This window comes from Agelaius phoeniceus, chromosome 5 (genome assembly GCF_051311805.1).
Source record: "Agelaius phoeniceus isolate bAgePho1 chromosome 5, bAgePho1.hap1, whole genome shotgun sequence".
Lineage (NCBI taxonomy): Eukaryota > Metazoa > Chordata > Aves > Passeriformes > Icteridae > Agelaius > Agelaius phoeniceus.
The window spans coordinates 38,905,353-38,931,690 of record NC_135269.1 but is presented as its reverse complement, the minus strand read 5'-3'; the positions used below and the strand labels follow the sequence as shown (position 1 = coordinate 38,931,690).

Here is a 26,338-nt window from a genome sequence, read left to right as displayed (position 1 = left end):
TTCAGAAATCACAGGTTTTGTTTTTTAATTTCACTGTTAAAAAGTCAGAAAGATGGAAGAATTGGATCGCATATAAACCTATTCAATATTTATTGTCCAAGCGAAGGTAAAGGAAGAAAAGGTTTTTTTTTTTTTAATGGGAGTTTAAAAGGCACTCTCAGTTCATCTCCTAATGAGAAATGGAGATATTTTCAAACATTGCAATATACTCCATACTAAACTAAATTTTCATCATTCTTAAAGTAATAAAATTTGTTTTGAAGATAATAACTTTAATGTGTTTTGCAGTTGAATTTACTGTTTCTTCTGAACATTGAAAACAGATACTAATAATACTTAATTGAAATACTAATTTGAAGGTTGTTTTCTACAGTCTATTAGCAAGTCTGCAAAATCTTACACCAAGTCTAATTGACTTCTCCACTTTCCTTCTAATTTTTCCTTTTTTTTTTTTTTTTTATAAACAAGATTAGGCAGGCCATGTAAGCAGCAACCCTTTCCTCCCTCTTTTGTTTCTTGCCTTCCTTATGTAATACTAAAATACTGTGAATATTGGGAAAAAAGAAATCTGGCAGAAAATATTCTCTGCTGCCCTTTTGCAATGGAACATTGTTCCTGAGACCTACAGTGGGTTTTGTGGGCACAGTTGCAAAACTTCATCTTCACTTCATGGGGTGACGAAGTTTTTCATTTGAGAATTCCCTGAATACTGCCCAGCAACTTCTTACATTAGTCAGTATTCTTGTTTCTGTTTTTCCTTTAATATCAAGTTATTTCTATTGTTAAGCTGTGAGAAGCAATGATGGTGAAACATTGAGTTTGTGCTAGGTATTAAAAACCTTGCAGACACATCTTTGGACCACATCTAACAGATAATTGAGGATATAAAACCTGGAGAAGTTGGTATGTCACCATGTTGTGTGACAGTTCACATTGTATTTGATATGAATGTATTTAAATGCAGCTGAAATTCTCAGAAACACACTGGGAACTTTTTAAAGTTTGTGAACCTAGAGTTTTAAAAAATTCTGGGGTTTGTCCATTAAGATTCAAACATCCAGTGTGAATGTTCAGAAATATACAAAACATTACACATTCTATGTGTAATATTACACATTCATGTCTATTGTACATGGCTGGATTAGGGGTCAGGGACATAGAGTAGTAGAAGATCTGTAGCTGCAGTGTTGCAAACATGAAGCCTATTCAGTGCAGCAGCTGCATATTAATAGCTGAGCATTGTTCCTTGTAGCCCATTTGGGGTTGTGTGAACTTCTGCCGTGTGAAGCATTTCTGGTGGTTCTGATCTGCCACAGCACTGCATCCCTAAATAAATATATGATGGTAGTAATTGCCAGCATATTCACATAACTGCACTTGCAGAAGTGGCTATATAGGTAGGTACTTTTCAGTAAAGAGTGTTTTAAGATTGTAATACTCACTTTAAAAAATGAGCACCTGCACCCACGTTTAACAAGCGTGTCAACTTTAACTTCATGCTTTCAATGGAAGAATAATCCAAAGCTGCGACTTTGCTGGTGAGGGTAAGTTGGGACACTCCCTGCTGTTCGAAGGCAAAGTGGCACAATACACACGCAAAATACACGGTATTGCTGCTAACTTTGTGCTCTGTGTCTATCCTTTAGCCTAAAGCAATTAGTTTGTTACTGTCTGTTTCACACAGTTTGTCCTACTAGCTTTTAATTTTAGTCTTCTTAAAGAAACTGAATTTATATCCAGTGTTTAAATCCTTTTCTGTTGTGCAGGTATCTTATTTTTGTGGTAGTTTAATAGAAATCTGATTTAGGAAATACACCTTTGTAGCACCACTGTAGTTTCATTTAATGTTTTTTAAATACATATTTATTTAACAGGTATCCTTTTTATTAGCTTAAAAAAAAACCCAACAAAAACCAACTTGTTTTTTTCCCCTCATTTAGCACTCAAAACTTATTTTTGTTCCTAACTGAATTGGTTTTCTGTTCTTATTTAACTTTTGGTGCATGGGAACCTTATTCTTCTATTAGATAACCACTTAAAAGGTTGTCACAGTAATTTTGTATGTTTTGGTGCAATAAAAATTTTGTAACACTTTTGCTTCTTTAACAGGTTTTCATTATGTGGATTCCAGTTCTATTTCTTGCAAGTTATATATATTGTAAGGCATGTTTCTGAGTTACAGGGTTTTGATTTTTTTTTTTTTGGATGTATTTATAGGAATCTTTGCCTTTAAGTGCGCCCGGGCAGAAGAGCTATTTAACATGTTACAAGAGATAATGCAGAATAACAGCATAAATGTGGTAGAAGAACCAGTAGTAGAAAGGAATAATCATCAAACTGAGTTGGAAGTACCAAGAACCCCTCGAACACCTACCAGTAAGTATGGTTCTACTGTCAGATGACATACCTGAATGTAATTTAGTTAGCTGAAAATAGCATTTGATTTGAATTTAATCTTTAAATAATTAAAAAGAAGGCTAATTTAAAGCTAAGAGGTAGTAATACATTCTCTCGAGGTACTTGCTGAGGATTATCTTCAAGAAGTAAGTTTTGGGAACTTAATTGTTGCATAAGAACACTTATGAATACACCTATTGAATTGCTTTATGATATGTCAACATGCTTTACCTGTAGCATTTCAGAGAAATGTTAATGCTGGGCAAGATTTCAAATTTTTAAATAGGGGGAAAAAATACTGTTTAAATCACATGCGCAGTTGGTTTGGAATCTTTCTTTTGCTCTGAGTAGGATGAGTGAAGTATTTATCTAAAATTTTCTGGTATTTTTGAAATCTCAGGCAGATGGCTTGATATTTGAAACTAGGAATTCCAGTTTATTGATGATTTCAGAGAAATGGAAGCTTAGATAAAGGAGTCTCTGTTTGTCAGGGGGAGATGTTAATGGGGGAAAGAGAAGTTGGAGGGAGTTTACTGGGTGTGTAATACACCTAGTTTTCAGTGGCTGCTTCATAAATGTGTTCTGGTAAATACTGGGATGCTGTTCTGTTTTCCATTTCCTTCCTCCAAGCAAAATTGAGCTTTGTGAATACTTAATATTGTTTTACATATTTTACTGTCTCTTTTGAACATTAAACTTAAGATATAAAGTATCTTACTCATATACAGTAATATGTTCTATTTTAATAATTGTACCAGCTCCTGGATTCAATGCGCAAAGTTTACCCAACGGCTATCCCAGGTACCCATCTTTTGGAGATGCTTCATCACACCCTTCCAGCAGACACCCTTCTGTCGGCAGCGCACGCCTCCCCTCTGTCGGCGAAGAATCAACACATCCTTTACTTGTAGCAGAGGAGCAAGTGAGTGGTTTTTTCCCTTTGTACAACTGAGCTTCTACATTACTTCAGATTTTTCCAATGATTGTTCTGTTGGCTTTCACTTGCGTTTCAGTATCAGGTGTAAAGTATTCCTACAGTATTTTAACTGCCTCAGAAAAGTGTTTGCCTTGCCTCTTTAAAATGATATTTTGTAGAATGGCTTGCTGAGGAATTTATATTTTATATAAAATAAAAAGATAGAGAAGGTATGTGTTTGCAATGTACTCTTTTCAAAAAAATCAGTAACTATTTTTAAACAGGAGTAATTGTACATTATAATGAGAGATCCTGGTCAAAAAGCTTCTTTATATGTAAGTCTTCTATTTGCCAAATAGAAGTCATGGAATAATTTGCATTAGAAGGGACCTCTAGTCTCTATATCAAAGTTTTAAGTTAGAGAAAACTTCACAGACCATTGTCCTGGTCATGTTTTGAATACTACAGGCAAGGGGATTCCACAGAATCTGAGCCATGTGTTCCAGTGTTTCACCACTGCTGTTGTGAAATCATTTCTCTCTAATGTTTCTCTAATGTTACCAGATTTTTGCCTGTTACATCTGGTGTTGACCTTTTGCTAAACATCTCCAAAAAAGGTCTGGCTCTGTTTTTGCTTTCTCTGTTAGGTAGTTGAAAATAGCTATTAGGTGGTTCCCTGCATTCTCTTAAAATGGAACTAAGATGGTGTCCTCAGCTTCTCCTTGTATGTCATGTGCTCCAGCTCTAGTCATGGCCCTCCAATGCACTAGCCTCAGAATGGTGCTGTCTGTCGTGTACTCTGGAGCTCAGGTTCAGTCTTGTGAGAGCTGAATTGATGGTAATAACTTACTGGCTGTGCTATTGCTAGCACAAACCAGTGCATGGTTGGTTTTCATTGCTCCAAGAGCAGACTGCTGACTCACATTCAACTTACCATCCACCTGGATCCCTGAAGTTTTGCTGCAAGGCTGTTTTCAATCAGTTGGTATCTAGCCTGTACTTTTGGTGTTGTTTCATACCAAGCACTGGATCTTCTTTTTGCTGTTGCTGAACTTCATAAGGTTTCTCTGAGGTCGGTACTCTAGGCCCTAGAGATCCCTCTCAGTGGAAACCCTGCCAGTCTGGAAAGACTGAAAACTGTCAACTGAAAACTTCTCTCTCATCATTCAAGTTGCTGATGAAAATGACAGTCAAATTTATAAATGTCATGTGGTTTAGGAAGACTTTAATGTGTGACAAGAAACAGTTTTGGAAACCAGAGAAGGTAACCAGAGCAGAGGGCTGTGAACTGTCTTGTGGGAAAGGATTTGTTAGGAGCCCTCACAGAAGAGCTCAGGTATTATCGTTGGAGTTACTGAATAGTAAGTGAGTTTAAAAAATCAGTGGAGGAGTCAGGTGATCTGGTAAATGACACTTCAGCTGGCAGAGCTTGACAGAGAGGTTGGCAAGCTACATGACTGCTGCTGTAAAGTACTACTTTTGCTGTTTGGATATCCAGACATAGAATTAAAATTTAGAGAGGGAATCCAGTCTTTCCCATTCAGCCTTGTATTGATCCACTGTGGAAATTGGAGGGATATAACCTAGGAGGGTATCTCTGCCTTTCTTAGTGACATATGGTGCCAACTCCTCCTTTTTAATTTTGAGTGCCACACTTCATATGGAATTGTATATTTTTCTACGAGTTCCTGTTCTTAGGAGGCTGTTGGCTCTTGAAGAAAGAATGGATAGTTCTTCCTGTAGACCCAACCTCTCTTTTTGTTCCTGGAGTAGTACACAAGGCAGGAGACCGAGGGTTTTCTTAGGTCTCTCTGTGGTTTTCTTTTTGTTTGTTTTTTCTTTTTTTTTCCTGGTATGGACAGTAGATTTCCTTGCAGTGTGGAAGTTATGAATGTAAACTTAGCTAAAGTAATTGCTGGTCACTGGTAAGGGACAACAAAGTAGAGCTCTCAGTGATCTGCCCAGGTCTAGTTATGAGCTAGGCTGGAGCAGCCCAAGGTGGTCTTGATTAGAGCCAAACTCTAGAACTAGAGCACAATTGAGGTAAAACATCAAATAAAAATAATTATCAGTGTAAGATATAAATTCTGTTTTTTCATTAGGGGAACATTAACATAAATAATAACAAAATTTCAGGGAAAAAACCTAAAACTGACTACAGTTCAGCAAAATGCAGGAGAGGTGACTTTTGGTCTTAGACACCTGCCAACACAAGTTTTTCTTTTCAGGTATTTGGATTAGAAGAGTGGGGAGTTAAGAAGCTAATAAATTTGGAGGGGGAGGGGAAGGCACAATAGTGTTTGAATTTCTTCTTTTTTCTTTGCCTTTTAGGTGCACACTTATGTAAACACTACTGGAGTACAGGAGGAAAGAAAAAATCGATCAAGTGTGCATGTACCACTGGAATCAAAGCTTTCAAACACTGAAACAACTAAAGCGAAAGAAGATCAGATGTGTACTGATGACAGAGATGCTCAGGTTCTCCTGGAGCCCGAAGGAGTGAAGTTTGTTTTAGGACCAACACCTGTTCAAAGGCAGTTAATGGAAAGAGAGAAACTGGAACAGCTTGGGAGAGATCAAGTTAGTGGCAGCAGCACAAACAACACTGAATGGGACACTGGGTACGACAGTGATGAACGTAGAGAGACACCATCTGCTAATAAATTGGTGTATGAAAATATAAATAGGTTATCAATCCCTAGTGCCTCAGGGGTCAGGAGAGGTCGTTTGACATCAACCAGTACCTCAGACACCCAGAACATTAACAACTCTGCTCAGAGGAGAACTGCGCTGCTGAACTACGAGAACTTGCCATCCTTGCCTCCTGTTTGGGAAGCCCGGAAGCTGAGCAGAGATGAAGACGACAGTTTAGGACCAAAGACCCCGTCTCTGAATGGCTATCACAATAACCTAGATCTAATGCATAACTATGTCAATACAGAGAATGTAACAGTACCAGCAAGTGCTCATAAAGTAGAATTTACACGACGTCGGGACTGCACCCCAACAGTCTTTAACTTTGACATTAGGCGTCCGAGTTTAGAACACAGGCAGCTCAACTATATACAGGTTGACTTGGAAGGTGGTAGTGACTCTGACAACCCTCAGACTCCAAAAACCCCCACCACTCCACTTCCGCAAACTCCAACCAGGCGCACAGAGCTGTATGCTGTGATAGACATTGAAAGAACTGCTGCTATGTCGAGCTTGCAAAAAGCACTGCCCCGAGATGACGGTACTTCTAGGAAAACTAGACATAACAGTACTGACCTGCCTATGTGAGCCTGGGGAGCATTGAATCATTTGCACCTTTTGTGAAGTTTATAAAATTGAAGATGCGAGTACTTTGCATTTCTTAACACTAACGCCTTTTATAGACTAATAGAACTTTTTCTGCATACTTCATGTACTTGTCTTACTAAAGGGAATTAATGTAGAGCAAGTATTCATTTTAGGTAACACTATTTCATTCTACAGTAGAAGTTATTACTGCATAGCAGCATCACCACCTTTCACAGTGCCTCTTTAATTGATTAGAGTCTGAGTGACATGCCAGTTTTGAATTTATAAATATTCTGGTCTGGTGCCTATACTCACTAATGGCATTTGTAACACTTTTTAAAGCCTCTTGATATGTGCATTATTAGCAGGTAAACCTAACCTTTCAATATACATATCTGACGTTCATTCCTCATTGAAGTGGTTCCTCCAGAATGAATTGTGTGTAATATGTTAATTCACTCAGTTTGACATACACAGGATATATTGGTTCATCTCAAGGAATATAAACACCACACCTTTTTTGTCTGTGGGCAAGAAGGCCTCTAATTCCTGACAGTTTTCTTAACTTGTGTGATATTTGAGAGGTCCCATTGATGGTTGTTGATCAGAGCTATAAACACATCAAAAACCAACTTTAAGCTCCTTCTGTTGGTATAGAATTACAAGTGACATATCAAATTCCCTCTGAAATCTGACGAAATTTTATCTCATTAGAGTTTTGGGGTTTTTTGTGAAGGAATTCACAGGTGGGCTGTATGAATTAAGGCTCTCTTGTCATTTCTTAGTTCAGTGTGCCTTCTTTTCTTTGCATTTGTGTGTTCACTTTTTATTTGTTCCATAATGTCTTGTTTTAAAAGTCAAAATTTTGTACATAGCTTTAATTGTTCAGGATCATCTATGTGTTTGTCTTACTCTCTGCCTTTGACAAAGCAAGACTCTTGAAGGTCAAATGGTTGTCTTCGTCCAGTGTTCTACTTTTTTATGCCTGGCAGAAATATCCCAGCTCTCCAGCAGCATGCATTATTGCACAACTGGAAAGGTTTATTATGCAGTTATTGTCTTCCTCTAAAGCATCAAACACAGGTTACATGGGAGGCAGGGTACTGGACTCGATAGTTCTTTATAGGAAGTTGTACGTTCTAGCAATGTGCACCCATAGGTGATAATGTACTTTAATTTAAAAAGATACGTAGTAAATTATCTGAAGGTAGTATTATCTATGAGCATACTTGTTTTCCTTTTGCAGTTGGTGAATTTGGTTACAATGATGGCTGCTCAGTGTTACAGGTACATCCAGGTAGAATGTTGTTTGTTGAATATGCCAGAGGCACCCTTAGACTTTTTTTTTCTGTTTTGTTTATTAATAGTCTGAATAATCTTAGAATTCTGGCAGTATTGCAGGTGCACCTTGGTACTAGCAGCAGAAGAGATTGCTCTTGAGCCTGTGATTGCAAAGGAACTGACTTGTGTGAGCTGGTATGATGTAAAATAACCCTTGAACTGTGAGGAAAAACATGCAAGAAAAGCCATTTGGAGATCTGAAAAAGCATTAAGGGTCTCCATGCAATATTTGAATTTTGAAGTTTTATAAAAACCAAACTACATTTATTTTCTGTCTTTTAAATTGGTGTGTATTTCTGTTCCTACAACCTTTTTCTTTGGTCTTCTCTCATTTAGTAGTGGCAGCAGTAGTAGCAGCACCTGAAATATGTCTCTTGCCATACCAATAGGTGGCATCAGGCCACCTTTTCAGTCTGGTTTCATTATTCTTTACTAACTGTATGGTACTGAAATACCAGATAGACAAAAAACATAATTTGCTGAAGTAAAAGGTGAGAGTCATTGAGACCATTGTGAGGAACTTAAAAGAGATTTTTTTATAAAAAACCTTATTTCATGGTCAGCTTCTGCATACTCTTGTGATAGACTCACTGACTTGTGAGGAGACCTTGGTACTCAAGAAGGTAAAGACTACCTAGACCTAGGCATTTTAAAGGTTGTAGCCTGGTAGGGCATTGGTCTCTTCTCCCAGTCAGCCAGCAACAGGACAAGAGCACATAGGCTTAAGCTGTGCCAGGTAGATGTTAGCAAGAAATACTTCACAGAAAGGCTGATTAGGCATTGGAATATGCTGCCCTGGGAGGTGGTGGAGTCACTGTCCCTGGAGGTGTTTAAGGAAAGACTGGACATGGCAGTTGGTGCTGTGGTCTTGTTGACAAGGTGGTGTTTGGTCATAGGTTGGCTTCAGTGATCTCAGAGGTCTTTTCCAAGCCTACTGATTCTGTGATTCTGTAACTGCTCCCTCACATCTTTGCCATTGCCTCACCTTATGGACCTCCTGGTCTGTACTGAAGAGAAATTACCATGTATTGCAAAACACTTACTGGGTTAATAATATTGGTGTGATTATTATTCTTAGCATATAGCTCACTTAAATTTGTGAGCTGCATGTGTTTTGAGGCAAACCTGTTTGATCTAGCTAGCTGCTTAGCAATATATGGTCCTCATCTGTATAGCTTGGACTAATTAACTGAACCCTTAAAACACATCTGTGAGGCAGGGAAGTAATAATATTCTTAATTACTAAATAGGGAAGCAGAGGCTTTGGGTAGATCATAAGTGACCTGCTGAAATTTCAACAACCAGCCATATCCCTCCTTAGTTCCAGTGCACTGTCCTATGCATTATTCTGAGTAGTCTCAGCTAAAAAGAATGGTCTGAGCAAATTTTTTACATTGTTGCAAGTTTCACAATGTTTTCTTAGCTCTGGTCCCCAGAATTGAGAACATACTGAAATTTGAACTGTCTGTAGCCTTAATTATATTAAGAAGTCTGATGACATATTTTCCAGAACTACTTTTTAACCTGTTAGGTTTCACAGGTGGCATAATGCCTTCTTGTTTTGTGTACACTCCAAACATGCTGGGTAGTCCCTGTCACCCACACTACTCATCTTTAGCATTCCTTATTTTCTGCCCCTTGAAGTAGATGCAGTTGCAATGCACTTTACCCTTTGAGACTTGGTAAATATTTTTTCAATTCAGTCTCTTTTAAAGGCTGTGATGTTAGATTTAGTGTCTGTAATCTAGGATTCAGTTTTCAGCTGAAATCTCTCCATTCATATTTATTTTGGGCCCACAGGTGTATAGACTGAGAAACTAGAAATATGTAACCATTTTCTTTAGTAAATGTGGCATGTAAAGTTTACATAAACTAGGTCCTGTAAAAATGGTAGCATCTCCATCCAATTCTACTTTTCATCCATAATGTGCAGTCTGTTGCTGCCCTTCAAACACATTTAACAAGGGGAAACCTTTAACTGTAGGTATTCCTTTAGTGCAATGATTTGGGAAAGACATACATTACTGTATCTTTTAAACAAGGAAACTGAGTTGTTAAAGAATACAGAAAAGTGACCAAAAGTACATAATATTGTGCTAGAAATACACAGAATTGTACTTCTAATGAATGATAATAAATGAGAATTTATTCCATTGTTATGTCAGGAAAGTAAACTTTCCCTCAAAATCATGTCAGAAGGAGGACCAATTGTTTTAATTTTTGTGGTGTTTTTTGCTAACTTCCTAAAACAATATTGAAAAAGACCATTCTGAAAACCATGACACTCATTAGAACATCTTTTGTTTCCCCCAATAAGTATGTTCTGCATTTAACAGGGGTTGAATCTGATGATGTGCATTGAAGCACTATTCCTATTAACGTCTTCAGAGCTTTTATAGAAAATATAAGTGTTGAAGTAGAAATTTCATATAATAAATTGATAAAATGTCCTTCCCCCCACTGCTCCCCCCCACTTGATGTTTGGATATTTGTGTGTGTTTGCACCTCTGACTAGGGCTTGGGTGTAAAAAGGATCATGGAAATGTGTAAAGTGTACAAATTCCAAACCAGTGTCAAAACAGGGCTGCTTTTTATAGGTGACGGATCAGCAGTTGATTTTGCTGGTTTTATAACACTGTGCATTGGCTCAAAATCTGGCTGTTCTTGTTTTTGTTTTATATTTACCTGCTTCTCAATGAGAGAGATTCAAGAGAGAACAGATTGTTCTTATTCACTGTCGGTGAAGTAAGAGTGGAAATTCTGATTCATGTCAGTAGTTTGAGCATACAATGATGTATCTGATTTGGACGTCTGTTTTTAAGCAGTATTCCTCGCTTCATGTAAGGTGAGATCCATGGTGAAATTCCATTTCTGCACTGTACTAATTTATTTAATGGCTGCAAATAAGATGAAACTAATGGAGTAGAAACTAGTAGTGGACTTAAATCTGAAATTCTCCTATTTCCCTAGAGGAGTCTGGTCCTTCATTGTGATAGATAGAGTTAGGTGTTTTTGGAATTTAATGATATGATCTTTCCCATCTCTTCCTTGAGGTAGCAATTCAGGCATTTATATTTGACAGTATTTACTTAATATAAACTTAAGTTCATTTATTATATCTTTATTTTTAATTCATATACACTCCAAGAAAAAAAAATCCAGAAGAAATTCCGCCACAAAAAACTGCGTTAAGTTGGAGTCAGGTTTGCTGATGTCCTTCTTACAGAAGATTATGAAAAAGGAATTCATGTTGAGGTTCTTTCACAATCTTTAGGAATTACTTCCTCTTTTGGACAAGATGAGTGAATCAGAAGAAAAAAAAAGAGCAACTTAGCATCTGCAACTCTGACCATGTATACATTATTTCTTGTGCTGTGCTGTAAGGTATGTGAGTAAGTCTGTCAGATGTCTTACGAGGATATTTTCCTAACACGGTGTTTACTCCAGATTAACGCAGTATTTTGTTTGGAAGTATGTAGGTGTACAGGTAGAAATAGAATATGAGAAATAAGGTCGATGAAACGAGTGTTGGATATTTCTATATTTTTATACATTATGAAGGGCATTTTTGAAATTTTTCTTGCAGTTTTAGTAATTATTTAGTGTGGTAATATACATATATTGTGACAATGTTTTCCGCTATATCCATTACTTTGGTGTAATTCTGTTTTATGTAGCAAATATGTGTATATAGAAAGGAGATTATGTAAAAACTATCATTAAAAAATAGGCTCAAGCCCTTCAGAACAGGGACCATCTTCCTCTGTGTCTACAAAGTACTAAATGCCTTGGGGTCCCAGCCAGAGCTTCTGTCTGAGACCTGTAGTGACCGAATTGCCAAGTGAGGAGTGTGGGAAGCAGCTCCCTGCTTTCTGTGAGAAGCCTTAGTATGAAAGGTGTGGTGAAGCTCACCCTGCCAGTCCCTGGTGCTGGGCTGTGCAGTGCACGGCTGTCCCCAGCACCGCCTGCCAAGTGACCCAGGGAGCCCAGAGCATCCTTTGCTCCGGTCCTGCCCCTTGGCAGTTGGAAAGGAAGTCTGACAAGGAGCTTTGATGTCATCAGGAAATCTTCCTTGTTGGGGGGGTGACCCTTCCAGAGCTTGTTCGGTCTGCATGCAGTGTCCTTTGAAGATGAAGAAATGATTCCTGTTGACTTCAAGGGCCACTGGATGTGCTCCTGCAAGATCAAGTACTGCTGGTGTAACAGCTCTGTTACACCTGAGGACCTGCTTGGTCAAGTTCTTCAGGAATGGTCTAAAAGGATGTAAAAATATAAATATATTTAATTACATGTACTGAAAACCAAATCCTATTTGTTGTGGTCAGAGTTCAGATAATTATAGGAATTTTGATTTCTTAGTCATAGTTGCATATATATTGCTTTAACTGTTGTGTATGAAAGAGGAAGTGATTCTAAAACGTGTGAAAGATCAGGATTACACCTGTTTTTTAATGGTAATGTTATTTAGGAATGGATGTCAGCGAATTTAACTCCATAGTAATGCAGGTTTTTTGCATTGGAATATGTGTGTATATCATACACCCACATTTTATATATAATATATTATATATTTGGTACTAACTTTGTATTTTGAAATTTTGCCAAATCGCAAACACGGATGTTCTCACTTGTAAGACTTTGGTACTTAATAACTGAATGTATAAGAAATGCTCTGATATGAGAGGAAAGAGTGTTGTATGGTGTCCCACAGTCCAGATGGCTGGACCAGCAGGCACGTTGCCTTTCTCACATCTGGCTTCACTGCAGCATCACCTTTGGTCTCCTGGCAAGCGTCTGTGTCCCGGCCAAACGCACCGCACTAGCGTCCAAGCTGACTGGTAGGAGTGATACAGTAGTCACCAGTGTGCCACAAATGCATTTATTAAATGCAGAAATAAACATTTCTACAAAGGCCAAAATCTTATGTTGTATGTTCCTTTCTTGTCATTACATTGTATCATATTGTAAGATTATTGTATGTCCTAATTTGCATTATAAAATGTTTTTTCCTACTTAAAGGCATAAATATAGCAACTTTGTATAAAGGTAGCTTTCTAGATTTTTATTTCTTTTATATAAAAAAGTCTAAACAGTGGGAGTACCATTGCCAAATTGTTTATAAAATTTCAAGTAATTTTCCCTCTTCAGTGAATTTGTTTTTACAAACATTCCGTATTTCTTATACTATGCAGAAAGAGTGTATTTTTATGCCATTCCACATTAATCTTAAAAAAAATAATTTCACTTCTTTTAAGCTGTTGTTATAGAGAAAGCTTACCAAATGTGCATTTTTAAAAAAATGTGTTATGTACATTTTTCCCCTTACCAGTGCCAACTTCATTTGGAAAAAAAAAAAATTGTAGCATGGCAATAAACTATTGATTTTACATTAAAAGTTGTCTGTGGGTTACTTCAGTAGTTTGCAGTGTTAGTGTCACTGTATTGTGTTTTGTTTATATAATCTTTTTTGCTTTTCTTTAAATCATTGCTTCATGGACCTCTCTCTGCCCTCCTCCCTTCCTCTCTATTCCACTCATTACTCTGTAGTAAAAAAACGCCCAAAACTGATCATGGTGCTCTGAAGTCTGTAAATTCATCTCCAAGATTTTGTTTCATTTCTGCCGGTTTTCTGTCACAGCTTTGTCATGCATGTAGATTGAGATTTTTTTTAAAATGAGGCGTTTTTTTCTTCCCATACTGTGCAACTTGGAAAATTGCCCTTGGCACAAGCGAGGTGAGGGCACGGCACAGCTGGGAGAGGTGGGAGCCCAGAACCAGCACTGCTGCTGTGTTCTTCCTAGTCTGGTGTCACTGCCTTTACACTTTGTAAAGCATAGCTTAGCAATGGTCAAAAGCCCCTTCAACCCAATTCACTAATTTTGTTGTAGTTTTTCTGTGAGCATTGGATCTTTCAAAGGCAATAACTTGGATAAGTCTGAAGCACTTTAAAATATTTTTTCTCCCAACTCACCACAGTAGCAGCAAACGTGAATTAAAATGAATTATTACTTCAGTGCACATCTTTATGAAAGCTGTGATTCTGAGAGAAGCTGTTTACATTGTTTTAGTTGTATTATTTGCCCTAGCCAAAACTTAAATAGTTTTCAGCATAACTATGATGAAAACTAGGTATTTAAATTAAATTAGTAGTCTAATTACAGAACAGGGTTGTGGAGGGAAGTGTATCTAACTCTGTGAAGAAAACAGGACGAAAGGCCTAACATACTCAAGAACTAATACTAACCAGGTATTGACAAAATTAACAATACAGGTGAGAGCTGGCAGAGCTTTAGTCATGTTCTTTTTTGCTGTCTCCATTGGGATGGATTTCTGTCTCTGGCCAGTTTGAATCTAGAACAAGCAACGTTCCATATATCCCAAGAGTTTAGTACCTAGGAGCAAGAAGGGAGATACCAGCTGGAATCAATTCTTGAAGATGAGTCATACAAAGTAATACAGGTTGGGTTTGGGTTTTTTTCCTTATATGACCCGGTAACAGGCTTTGTGTAGAGGAAAAGCAGTGACAAAGCAAAGTTTAAGTGTTGTCTCACACTGGCAAAGCTGCCAGGGGAACAGTCACCAATTTTTCTGTATTGAATTGCAGCGTGCGGAGTGGGATTGTGCTGGGCATCTCCTGTTCACGGCTTGTAACTGGAGCCGAGGTCTAAGAGCAGCCACCGGGGATGGGCTGGCAAGAGCGCTGGAGGCCGCAAGCAATAACTAAAAATGCTTTCGACCTGTCTGAGAACTGACCTCCAGGAATATCACAGAACCGCAGCATCATAAAATAGCTTTGGGTTGGAAGGCACCTTAACAATCACCTAGCTCCAAACCCCCTGCCATGGGCAGGGACACCATCCCCTCGGCCAGGATGCTCAGGGTCCCATCCAGCCTGGCCCTGGGCACTGCCAGGGATGGGGCACGCACGCTTTCTGCGGGCAGCCTGTTCCAGCGTAAGGAATTTCCTTCCCGCAGGGCTCCAAGGCGCACAGCCCGGCCGGAGGGGCGGTGGCGCAGCCGCTGAGGGCGGTGGGCGCGGGGCCGGACTGCGGCTCCCAGCAGGCCGCGCGCGGCGGAAGCGGCGGCCGCAGTGACGCCATTCCGGGGGAGCTCGTGGGGCTGCGGCGCGGCGCGGGTTCTGTGCTGAAGGAGGGCGGCGGCTCCCGGCGGCACCGGCACCATGGTGAGCGGCGGCGGCTAGGCCAGGCCGGGGCAGGCCGGGCCGGGGAGCGGCGGGGCCGGCGAGGCTGCGCTCCACGCGGGCGGGCGGGATGGCGAGGCCTGGAGGCCGCGCCCTGCGTTTCCCCGCGCTGTGCTGGGGGCTGAGGCGGCGGGGCGGCCCCGAAGGTTCTGGAGCCGGGGCGGGGCGGGGCGACTCTGAGAGCTGTGGTACCTGTGTGCGGGTATTTGATCCTTCTTCATTTAAGGCCTTGGGTGCTCTGCAAATGTTGGTCCTTAAAGGCGTGTATTGGTTACCGATATGATTAATTTGCATTGATATTAAAAAGAAAAAAAAAAAGAAAAGGGCTCAGGTTCGGCTCAGGTATCAAAACGCTAAAGGCATTGGGCAGTAAATAGAGTTGTTTTGGTTCTGCTGGTTGTGGCTGCCGTCGGGCTGTAGGCAAGGCCCGGCTGGTGGGCAGAGCAGCAGCGCTCGCACAGCCATGAAAGGATGGGCTGGTCGGGCCTGGTGTCCGCTGCAGTGTGCCAGCAGCTGCGCTCGGCCTTGGAATCCTTCACTGGGCTGTGAGATTGCAGGACAGATAGTTAAGAACCTTGGCTATTTCTTAAATATTTCTGTTATCACAACAAAATGGGGTATGGAAGTAATTTTATTTAAAAAAACATTGTTTAAGATGCTAGGGTTGGGGATTTGCTTTTAGAACACATAGTTTTATTGAAGCTAAAACAATATTCTTACATTAACTGTGTTTTAGGCATCCATTTCCCTTGCTCCTGTGAACATTTTCAAGGCAGGTGCAGATGAAGAGAAGGCAGAAACAGCTCGGTTGGTAAGTTTAATTCTCTAAGAAACGGGTAGTACTTGAGGTAATTAAACTTTGTCTTTTCTATTACTAAAAATACTTTCACTATATCGTGATATGGAACTTCTGTCTCTAACTGACTGTTCTTGTTGCATGTCTGTGAACAGAAGGGAGTTTTGTTAATACTAAAAATTAGAGAAACTCTTCATTGTCAAAACCAAAGTACCTTTACTGGAGCTCAGAAGATTGGTGGCATTTCTTCTGGCTTTGAGACAGACTTATGGTTTCTGGGAGGTTTAGGTATATTTGATCTGGTTATCAAAATTTAGCAGTTAAGAAACTTGCCTTAAGTTCAGTTAAGCCTCCGTGGAAGAGGTGGAAGGGTTGGTTAAAATGTTGAAAGCTATGTGATAGTGTATAATTCTTGTACTAGAGTAGAAATAAATTGTTCCCTGAGGTATATTTATTTCCATTTCAGTCATCCTTTGTTGGTGCCATTGCCATTGGTGACCTAGTCAAGAGCACCCTGGGGCCTAAAGGCATGGTAAGACAGCTGCATGGGTAGTCATGCCCATTAATTTAGCTGTAATAGTCACAGTGCCTTTTCAAGCAGTATGCTAAATCTTACATCTTGTAGGACAAGATTCTTTTAAGTACCGGGAGAGACAGCTCTGTCACAGTTACCAATGATGGTGCAACCATCCTGAAAGCTATTGGAGTTGACAATCCAGCTGCCAAGGTCTTGGTTGGTGAGTTCTTAAAGGCTTGATATTTCTTAATTTGTAACTCTGTTGTGGTGTTTTTATTTGTTCTTAGAAAAGTGTTCTTGAAATACTGTGAAAAATTGAAGGGAGGGGGAGCAGAAATCCTGAAGTAAGAAGGGCAGGGTACTGCAAGAGCTGTGGCAAAAGTAAAATTGTGGTGTGTGCTCCTCTTCAAAACTGGGTTTTTATCTTCTTTTCCCTTAATCCTGCTGTGTCCCAGGAGTCAGAAGGGACAAAAGACAGCTGTATACCCCTCGTTTTGCAGTGGGAAAATTTGGAACAGAAATTTGTGCAGCAGCAGAGGTTCACTGTGTTTCTCCCAGATTTAAATCTCTGGCACTCAGTGAGCACTGTACTTCTGTACAGAGTTTACTGTTGTGAGTGACTGTTCTACTGTGCCACTGGTCCACTACTGGTGACAAGCAGGAGCCTGATCTATTGGGTGTCAGGTTTCCTAATGATTTTGTGTTTGCTGTGTCCAGTTTATCAGCAGTTCATGCAGCAGACCTGGTTATTATAGTCTCTGATCCTGCATCTGTACCTTAGAGCTTCTATCCAGTGTCCTTTTGATAACCATTGTTAGGATGGGGAACACAGGGGAGCATCTTGACCATCACCCGGCTGAAACTGGTTACAAATAAAGAGCAGGAGTTTGGAGGATGCCAAGTTTCATTTGCATCTCTTGTTTTTCTGGGGTTTTTTTAGAGTTCCCTCTTTACACAAAAAGTAAGATCTGATTTTTTGTCCAAATTAATGCATGAGAAAAATAGTATTAATAATGTCTTTCCTCCTTCAGATATGTCAAAGGTTCAAGATGATGAAGTTGGCGATGGAACTACATCTGTCACAGTGTTGGCAGCTGAATTACTGAGGGTGATGTATTCTGTTTTTAGAGATGTTTGTCAGTGTACTTCTGTGGTGCCTCCAGTAGGAGGTGTGTTATCCTGTCTTTGTAAAGGGCTCCCATAGCATAGAAAGGAGTAGCTTGCTCTGTTGCTGGTGAAATTGATAGGGGGCAAAAAAACAGCCCTTAGGTATTGCATCATCATTTTTTTGTATTATTTTGGACTATTACTCCTTATGTTATTTTTTATAAACTCTCAAGTATTTTAAGTTGACTCTTACTGCTCACTTTCTGGCTATTGCACTGAGCAGTGTGCAGCACTGCTTAGTTGTGAGTCTCAGTCCTCTGAAATCCATTTCCATAGGAAAAAAATCTTGCTAAATTCTGTTCTTTGCTCAAGGCCTGAATTCATACTGTTCATTTAAATTCTGTAGGGATTTTATGCTTGTGGAAGAATTTACACTGCCAAATTCTAAACCTGAAATTACTATGAAAGAGATTTGAGAATGAATAATTCTTCCTTGCAGAGCTGTGTCAGAAAGTCTGATCATCTCAGGTCCAGTAACTGGGATCAAGAGCATCTTAAAGGATGATCTATCAGCTTGCCAGTTCCACAGAAAAATAAAGATAGCTTTCTTCAATTATATTTGAAATTGCATCCATAAATGAACATGTCTTTTCTAGTTAGTGTCACTATACTTTTTTGGGGAGGGAATAATTATTGATTTCATTTAAATAGGAGGCAGAATTACTGATTGCAAGGAAGATTCATCCTCAGACCATCATTGCAGGCTGGAGAGCAGCCACAAAGGCTTCAAGAGAGGCACTTTTGAAAGCAGCTGTGGATCATGGGTTAGTAATGCCCATTTGCTTTAACTTTATATAAAAAACTACTCAAGATCAAAACATCAATGCAAATTACAGTCCATTGGTAAATTCTTCACTCTTATTAAAGCAGTGTGAAGGCTGAGTTCCTGAATTTTAACAGTTGAGAAAAAAATACTGGGTATTTTTTCTAATGAGTTAAAGAAGCTTCACAATTATTTATGTGCAAAAATGAAATATAAGCTGTAATTTGCTCCCTGGAACAAAGATCTGAGCTGTTACTTCAGATTTTGTACTCACATTTTAAATATAACTATTTCCCATGCCTAGCACTTTGAAAGCACAAACTTTCTAAAGCTGAATGCAAAAATTCTCCTAACAAAACTTGTATTTCAAGTAGAAGGTTGTGTTCTGGGACAGGGGAGGGATTCTGTGCAGCATTCCTCAAAAGAAAATATGGTACATATAGAGATACAGGCCTGAAGAAGTGGGCAAAGACTCATGGTGGGAGCTAGTGGTAGTTAAGGCTTTCAGACTTTCCACTTTAACTGAGCTGTCTTTATTTTAGCAATGATGAAGTGAAGTTCCGTGAAGACTTGATGAATATCGCAGGAACAACTCTTTCATCAAAATTACTTACTCACCACAAGGATCACTTTGTCAAGCTAGCTGTAGAAGCTGTTCTTAGGTTGAAAGGTTCTGGTAATTTGGAGGCTATCCATGTCATTAAGAAACTTGGTGGAAGTTTGGCTGATTCCTACTTAGATGAAGGTAAGGCTTTGAGTGTTGATTGTGTATGCACTTGAGAAACAAAACTGCTAAAGGTTGCACATCTATGTAAATTTGTTATATGAAACACTGTTATTATTAAATTGAATACTAAAGATGGGGGATTTTGTAATAACTAGTAATTGCTCTCCTTTTTTTATTTGAAGTTTTACAAGTCCTTTCTGTTACTACAGGCTTTTTGCTTGACAAGAAGATTGGTGTAAATCAGCCAAAAAGAATTGAAAATGCAAAGATTCTTATTGCAAATACTGGTATGGATACAGACAAGATTAAGGTATGTGACAGAACTACTGTTGAGAAACTGTGTTTTTGTAAATGGAATTTTGAGACTGAGCTCTTTTCTCTTTGATTTAGATTTTTGGCTCTCGTGTTAGAGTGGACTCCACAGCAAAAGTGGCAGAAATAGAACAGGCAGAAAAAGAAAAGATGAAGGAGAAAGTGGATCGTATTCTTAAACATGGAATAAATTGCTTTATTAACAGGTATGTATTTCTTGGGAAAAAGGGAGAGTTACATTACTTTCCATGTTGTTCTAGTTCACTCTGCTAGAATCGGCACTTAAGTGCCCAGCAGGCACTTAGGATCAAAGGACTAAGACCTTAAAGCATATGGCTGCCTGTGCTTAGTGTGGTAGTGTTTCTTCAGAGAAACATTTCAAAAAACTTAGTTTGATTTTTTTTTTTTTTTTCCTTAGCTTTGCATGTTTTCCTGTCACTACATTTGCTTTTGTGTTGTGTTAACATTCCATGTGTGGCTGATGCTTCATCCATTGACTGCTTTGGTAGCTTTCAGAAATCTGTCCTGTGTCCATGCTACTGAGAAGCTGGTGTCTTTTGTTACTGTGTTATTTTCAAAGGTTTGTTCTGTGTGTGATGGTGAGATGTGTTGTAATTTTAGACAGCTGATCTACAACTACCCTGAACATCTCTTTGGAGCTGCTGGTGTCATGGCTATTGAACATGCAGACTTTGCAGGTGTAGAACGTCTGGCTCTTGTCACAGGTGTGTAGAGTATTTTGTTGTATGAAACTAGGAGGGGCACATTATTTGTCTGATCATTAGTAAACATTAAACTTACTTCAACATACTTCTTCAGCATCTGTGAATAAAGGATCCTAACACAAAACATGGGAAACAATTTAGCAACTGAGTGCCAGTTGGTAACCTTCTTTCATATTTTAAAAATATTTTCAGTTAAGTTCCTGCTTGATAAGATTTTGATGTTTGTTTTCTAAAGAAAAGATGAAACTTAGCAACAGAAAAAATAACTCCACAAGTTAATACTAACAGTACTTTATTCTGTGATAGCAATTGGTTTAAATGGCTGTTGTTTGACTGTAATGATAGAGAAGACTAAGGAGTCATCCTTTGTTAAAAATGTGGGCCTGAGTTTTTGACTTGAGGAGGATCTTAAATAACCTGAACAACCTGGATATTTTGGGTAGTGGTCAGCATAAATGTGATTTTAGTAATTAATGAAAATGAGACCTCTGGAATGCTACAGATAATTCTCATTGCTGAAGTCATAGACAGTTAACTGGGACATCATAGTTGATTTTGAAAGTGATCAGGAGGATGAATTTGCTTTGCAGGAGAAAGGAAAAGACACTGACTTGCTTATCTTAGCAAAACTGAAGTAGCAACTGCATGTAAGTGTCAGTAGGCACATTGACACTGACAAATGTGTGATTGAGAGGAACACTGCTTACATTCTGGAAAAAATTGAAATCAGACTTTCTATGCAGAGCAAAAGGCCCTTGTCGGACCACATGGCTTGAATAGTATAGCTGAAAAAAGGACAAGTTTTTAATATACGCAAACTCTGCTCCAAGTCTTGGTTTTTCTTGTGGTGCTGCAACTACACAGTGCTGCAAACTACTGTGGGATTATTGAGGCCACATGGGGAATGCATACATGTAAAGAGCTTTCTAATAGGAAGAGGAAAGAACTGGAACAAGAACTAGAATGATGTTGTGTTCAAAGCCATTTTGGTCGTTGTAGCGCTTGTTTTGTTTATGGTACAGCAGTTTACAGATCCTGCACAGTATTGCTGCTGCAGCATGGAATGGGACTTGCCATGCAGGAGAATAGTGGTTCTCAGCCATCATCAGGCAGGCAAAAGGAATACTGTCACAAGCTTAAGTTTTAAAGCATAAGAGACTTCATTTAATATTTTATAAATACTTAATCAGTCAATACTGTGAAAACTTGAAACATACTGATATTTTAATGCTACAAAGATGAATGTTTATTCTGTTATCAGACACAACTCACAAGCATTTTAGTCCTTGTGATGTGAAACAAAACAGGTGTTTTAAGGATTTATCAGCATTGGTTGACGTTTTCTGGTGCCACATGCTGACGTGAGACAGTCTTGGCTTATCAGTAATTTTAATTTAAATTTATTTGGGGGCAATTATGAAGCCTTTTTTTTCCAACCCCTGCCTCCCCCCCCACCTTGGTTAGACCTTTCCTGAAAGGATGCTTTCATTGTGAGCTCTTATTTCTTTATGATCTTACACTTGCAGGTGGTGAAATTGCTTCAACCTTTGATCACCCTGAGCTAGTAAAACTAGGAAGCTGCAAGCTTATTGAAGAAGTCATGATTGGAGAAGATAAACTCATTCATTTCTCTGGAGTAGCAATGGGTAAGTGTTTTATCACTAACAGTGTATTGTAACATTTGTGTTAACCCTCTGCTAGTGCTGTTCAGTTTCCAGTAATGCATAGGAATTCTGTAATGATTTATGTAACTGTTTCTATTAAAGCCTTGCTTTTCAGTAAAAGTCGTGCACAGTTTCATGGTTGAAACTGGATGTTTCATGTTACGTACATGAACATATAATCATTTTTAAGGATGGGAACCATGGTTTCCGCTTTTGGAAATTCAGTTGACAAGAAAAGTAGCAATGTGTCATACTTGAAGAGCTTGTTCTAGTAAATGCCAATGCTCTAATTTTTAAGGAGTTTTGAGGCAATATTAATTTTCTGTTAAATTAAATATGGTGCTGTGGAACCAAAGCAATAGCACTGTGCACATAATTTCATTCTGTCTTTGAAATGTCATCATGTTTTCTTTTGTTCCCAAAATTAAGTAATACAGAACTTGACTCCAGTGATAGCAAAACCATGGTAAATGCTTTGTGATAGCCCATTTTTGTGTCCTGGTTTCTCTTTTTAATCCTTTTACATGTGTGCTTTCTAGGTGAAGCTTGCACCATAGTTTTGCGTGGAGCCACCCAGCAGATTCTGGATGAAGCAGAGAGGTCTCTGCATGATGCTCTCTGTGTCCTGGCGCAGACTGTGAAGGACACAAGAACTGTGTATGGTGGAGGTGAATATCAGATTCTTTGTACCTGTACCTTCTTTGTACCTTTGTACCAAATACATTTGGTATTACTGAAGGTTGGATATGTAACATCTGTGTGTCTTCAATGAATAGGTTGTTCAGAGATGCTGATGGCTAATGCTGTTGCAGAACTTGCTGTCAGAACACCTGGCAAAGAGTCTGTTGCAATGGAGTCCTTTGCTAAAGCTTTACGAATGGTAGGTTTATTTAATCATGTTGCTGGGCTAAGACACAAAGTTTCACGAAGTTTACTAACTTGTGACATCAGATATTTGCTTCACTTTAAAAATTTTGGTTGTCCAAAGTAAAGAAGTGAAGTTTAGCAACACATCTTGGATAAACAAAGGGGGAAATTGTTTTTTTATCTTACGAAAAAAGTACTGGTGTTTTAATAATTCTGCATGTTACAGGCTTGTAAATGTTCATATGCTAACCCTCCTCTAAATGGTTCTTGCTCACCTTACCTGCTGGTTAAAAGTGCTACAAAAATAGCACATAAAAATCTCATCTTAGATAGCTGAAAACTGATTTACAAAAGAGCAACCCTTCTGTCCATTGGTGCTCTAGTGCTGTTTGAGTGTATTCATACTCTAGTACTAGCTACAAATTTCTGGTCTTGCATTGGAGATTGCATCTTAGTAGAAAATGAGTGTGTCACAAGAAACATTAATAGAATTGTGATAACAGACTGTCAGTTTGAGGAAAAAATTTACTTTCTGCAATTTGAATTAGGGAAAACCTTTCTCCCAAGAAAATTAAATTCAAGAGCATAGTAACACTTGGCATTATCTCTTCAGTCAGCACATGCAAGTTTGCACTGCTGTCCTGGAAACAGTGAACAGAATGGTCAGGTAGTTAATGCTTACCAGCAGACTTGTGCTTTTTAAATGAAAACATTTCTCCATTTGTAGTCTGAAATGATAAAATGACAAGATTCTTTTTTTACTTCTGTCCATGTAAAACGAGCATACAAATTGCTAACATGCTTCTGTCCTCATAGTACTTTCTTACAACAGAGTCTTGAAATTCTTAGAAAGGTAGTTTGGGTCTATACTTATCGCAGTAAACAGATCATCTGGCATGTTTCTGAAGCATCTTCTTGAAATTCAGTTGTAAACTGATAACATCAAAGTATGTTTCATATTTGCAAACAATCAATCCCTATGTTAATTAAAAACAACCTATGTTTATCCCCTTAGATCCCAACAATAATAGCTGATAATGCTGGCTATGACAGTGCTGATTTGGTTGCTCAGCTCAGAGCTGCTCATAGTGAAGGGAAGACTACTTATGGACTGGGTAAGGGGATCAGTTTTACTTCTGTGTTTGAATTGCTGTTTGGCCAGGTCCTTTGGGCTCATTAAAGTGGTTCATGTATGTCTGTCATGTATATTCAGCAGGGAGAGCTGAGTATGTTGATTTGTTTGCTTTGCGTAGAACTTTGTGTACAGCACTATATTCCTTTTGTTCTACCAGGCTTTTGACAGTAGAGTGAAAATCTTCGTTTCTTAAATGCATGGTTTTCACCTCTAAAAAACACTTCCCTTACACTGAGTCTAGTTATAGGAAGCTTAAAAATAAAAACATTGTTTTAAAACCAGGAACCAGTTAAAAACCCAGAAGAACCAAACATCCTTCCTTTTGCCCCTTCCCCCATCCCCCAAAAAAACTCAACCCAAATGAACAACAACCACAGAGTGGTGGAGAAGAACCCTGAAGTTAATGTACCTAAGGACATAGTGCTGAGAGTCCTGTTGGGATCTTGTCTCCTCATCACAGTGTATAAAGTTTTTATCATCAAGTGTTCATATGTAATTGCAACATTAGGCTTTAATCAGGACTCTTGAGGTAGAAGACTTTATTTAATACTTCCCTAACTATCAGTGTAGTTCATTTGAGCAGGTAAGTTACTGTGCTCTCAGCTTTTTGTAATTTCCTTTAAAAATGCTGAGTTAAAAAAACCAAAAAAACACCTCTTAATGTATTTCTCCTTCCAGATATGAAAGAGGGTGTCATTGGGGACATGTCTGTTTTGGGAGTAACAGAAAGTTTCCAGGTCAAGAGACAAGTGTTGCTGAGTGCAGCTGAAGCAGCAGAAATGATTCTTCGTGTAGATGACATCATTAAAGCAGCACCAAGGTATGATCAGAGTATCTGCATGGTCAGTCACAGTGGTGCAGAGTAAACCTTCTTCTGTGGAGGAGTAAGGATGCAGAAAAGTCTTGGTCTAAAAATGCTTTACTTGAAAGGGAACCTGACATGTGACATGCTGATGTTCATATTAGATAATTTTACTGCTTTAGCAGTGTCATCAGGCCTTTAGAGCCATCAGCAAACTTAAATTGCTGTGCCTGAGTAATGCCTAGTTAATCCTGGGTCACCACTAAACATCTGCACAAGTGGCTGACCAAAATGTAAGGGATCGTGCTTTCTTTTTTCTTTTGGCAAGAATTATAGTGAAATGTCCAGCTGCTTCTGAGGTAGAATCTGCAGCTAAAACAGAAACATGTTTCTTAAAAGGTTTGAGAAGAATTGCCACTCATAGGCAGGTTATCCTCTGTGGGCCTGCTACCAGGTAGTTTTCACGGCTTTTTGAATCAAAAGATTTTTTTTTTTTAGCATGGTCATGGGTGGTGTGTTAGCTTTGAGGTGGTACTGTTTTTGTGCTGTGAGATAAAGCTGTCACTGAACACAAAACACTAACTAAAGATTAAAAATAAGGGTGGGTGAGGAGGGGCTGGTGGGCATCAGTGTGGTGGGAATTTTCTGATTTTTCTTTTTCTCCCCAGAAAACGTGTACCAGACCATCGCCCCTGTTAAATTTTCTTCAGTACCTGAGGATGTGTGGACCAGATCTCACCTAGTAATTTTTTTTAATGGTCTAGTTTTTGTGAGGTTATGGAACAGAAGCTTGAGACAAACAGATCTCCATCAATGGCACTGTCTTCAGTTGGTTTTTACTTACTGGAGCTTTTGTGTGTTGTGTGGAAGAATTCACTTTCAGGGGTGTATAAACCAGGGGTTTTATACAACCCTATTCATTCTGTTCCTTCCAGGTTCCACTTAAAATACACAGTAATAAAAAAAAATTCAGATTCCCCAAAGTTGTATTTCTTTGTGTAGAACCAGGAAGGGCAGATCCATGAGGAGAGCTGTGGTGTACAGCCTCAGGCCTCAGCTGCTTCAGGGAGTGACTAAGCCCTTGTGGCTTGCTGGTTCGTGTTGACCTGCTGTGTAAGTGTGAAAGGTGTATTCCAGTCCTGGCTGCAGAGGTTTTGAGTTGGTCCTAGAAACAGGCTCTGAAGTTAGATGGTCTCTTTTTCTAGTGATACGAAGTATTACTCTTTTTTTTCATGATGGAAGAGAGTGAGTGGATGAGGAACCTCAGTCAATGCCCAGAACTACAACTAAGTGATCTTACAGCTTTTTACACCACAAATTTTACATTCTGCTCAGGGGAGTTGAGAGGTGCAATAACCCATGGTTCTCTGAGCTTTATATAAGTCCAACCCGGCTAGTTTGAACCCTTAGCCCACACGGACCTGCATGGACTGAAGATAAAAGATGAGGAGCACTCTTCCACCACGTGGGGACGAGTATCCTGTTTATTGGCTTGTCATGGGACACTGCCGGCCACAGCGACCACCCAGGCGGCAAAAGAGTCCAGTGGGGCTTTATCCCCCAGGGGAAAGGGGGCGGGGAAAGAGGACCGTGGCCAATGGGATGCCATTGGGGAGGGGCAAGGGGAGGGGTATCCATGGGGCAGACCACCAGGGTGTAGAAAGGAGTGCATGGGGAGAAGCCATGTGATGAGGAAGGGGGAATAGTCTACATGATATACCACACT

At 39.2% G+C, this 26,338-nt stretch overlaps 2 protein-coding genes across 3 annotated transcripts in view; both read left to right on the top strand.

Moving 5' to 3' along the window:
- FRS2 (fibroblast growth factor receptor substrate 2) overlaps positions 1 to 13,331 on the top strand; it is a 51,892-nt gene extending 38,561 nt beyond the window's left edge. The window contains exons 2-5 of one of the 2 annotated variants that reach the window (XM_077178836.1): positions 1,513 to 1,544; positions 2,218 to 2,376; positions 3,156 to 3,319; positions 5,645 to 13,331. In XM_077178836.1, the coding sequence (XP_077034951.1) occupies positions 2,262 to 2,376; positions 3,156 to 3,319; positions 5,645 to 6,595 (1,230 nt within the window). In that variant the 5' untranslated portion in view covers positions 1,513 to 1,544; positions 2,218 to 2,261 and the 3' untranslated portion in view covers positions 6,596 to 13,331. The remainder of the gene's footprint in view (positions 1 to 1,512; positions 1,545 to 2,217; positions 2,377 to 3,155; positions 3,320 to 5,644) is intronic. The other variant, XM_054631837.2, reaches the window with a different exon arrangement.
- A 1,633-nt stretch (positions 13,332 to 14,964) lies between these two features.
- Positions 14,965 to 25,589, top strand: CCT2 (chaperonin containing TCP1 subunit 2). The gene is made up of 16 exons (XM_054631074.2): positions 14,965 to 15,119; positions 15,874 to 15,948; positions 16,400 to 16,465; positions 16,559 to 16,670; positions 17,482 to 17,558; positions 18,269 to 18,381; positions 18,923 to 19,125; positions 19,317 to 19,417; positions 19,498 to 19,625; positions 20,041 to 20,144; positions 21,671 to 21,790; positions 22,348 to 22,476; positions 22,585 to 22,688; positions 23,691 to 23,790; positions 24,489 to 24,630; positions 25,281 to 25,589. Exons 1-16 carry the CDS (start codon positions 15,117 to 15,119, stop codon positions 25,309 to 25,311), a joined length of 1,608 nt encoding a protein of 535 aa, XP_054487049.1. The 5' UTR covers positions 14,965 to 15,116; the 3' UTR covers positions 25,312 to 25,589.
- The last annotated feature ends 749 nt before the right edge of the window (positions 25,590 to 26,338 follow it).

Coding starts and splice junctions, on each gene's coding strand:
- CCT2 (XM_054631074.2), top strand. Junction 15,949..16,399: donor AGGCAGAAACAGCTCGGTTG/GTAAGTTTAATT, acceptor TTTCCATTTCAG/TCATCCTTTGTTGGTGCCAT. Junction 24,631..25,280: donor ATCATTAAAGCAGCACCAAG/GTATGATCAGAG, acceptor TTTTCTCCCCAG/AAAACGTGTACCAGACCATC.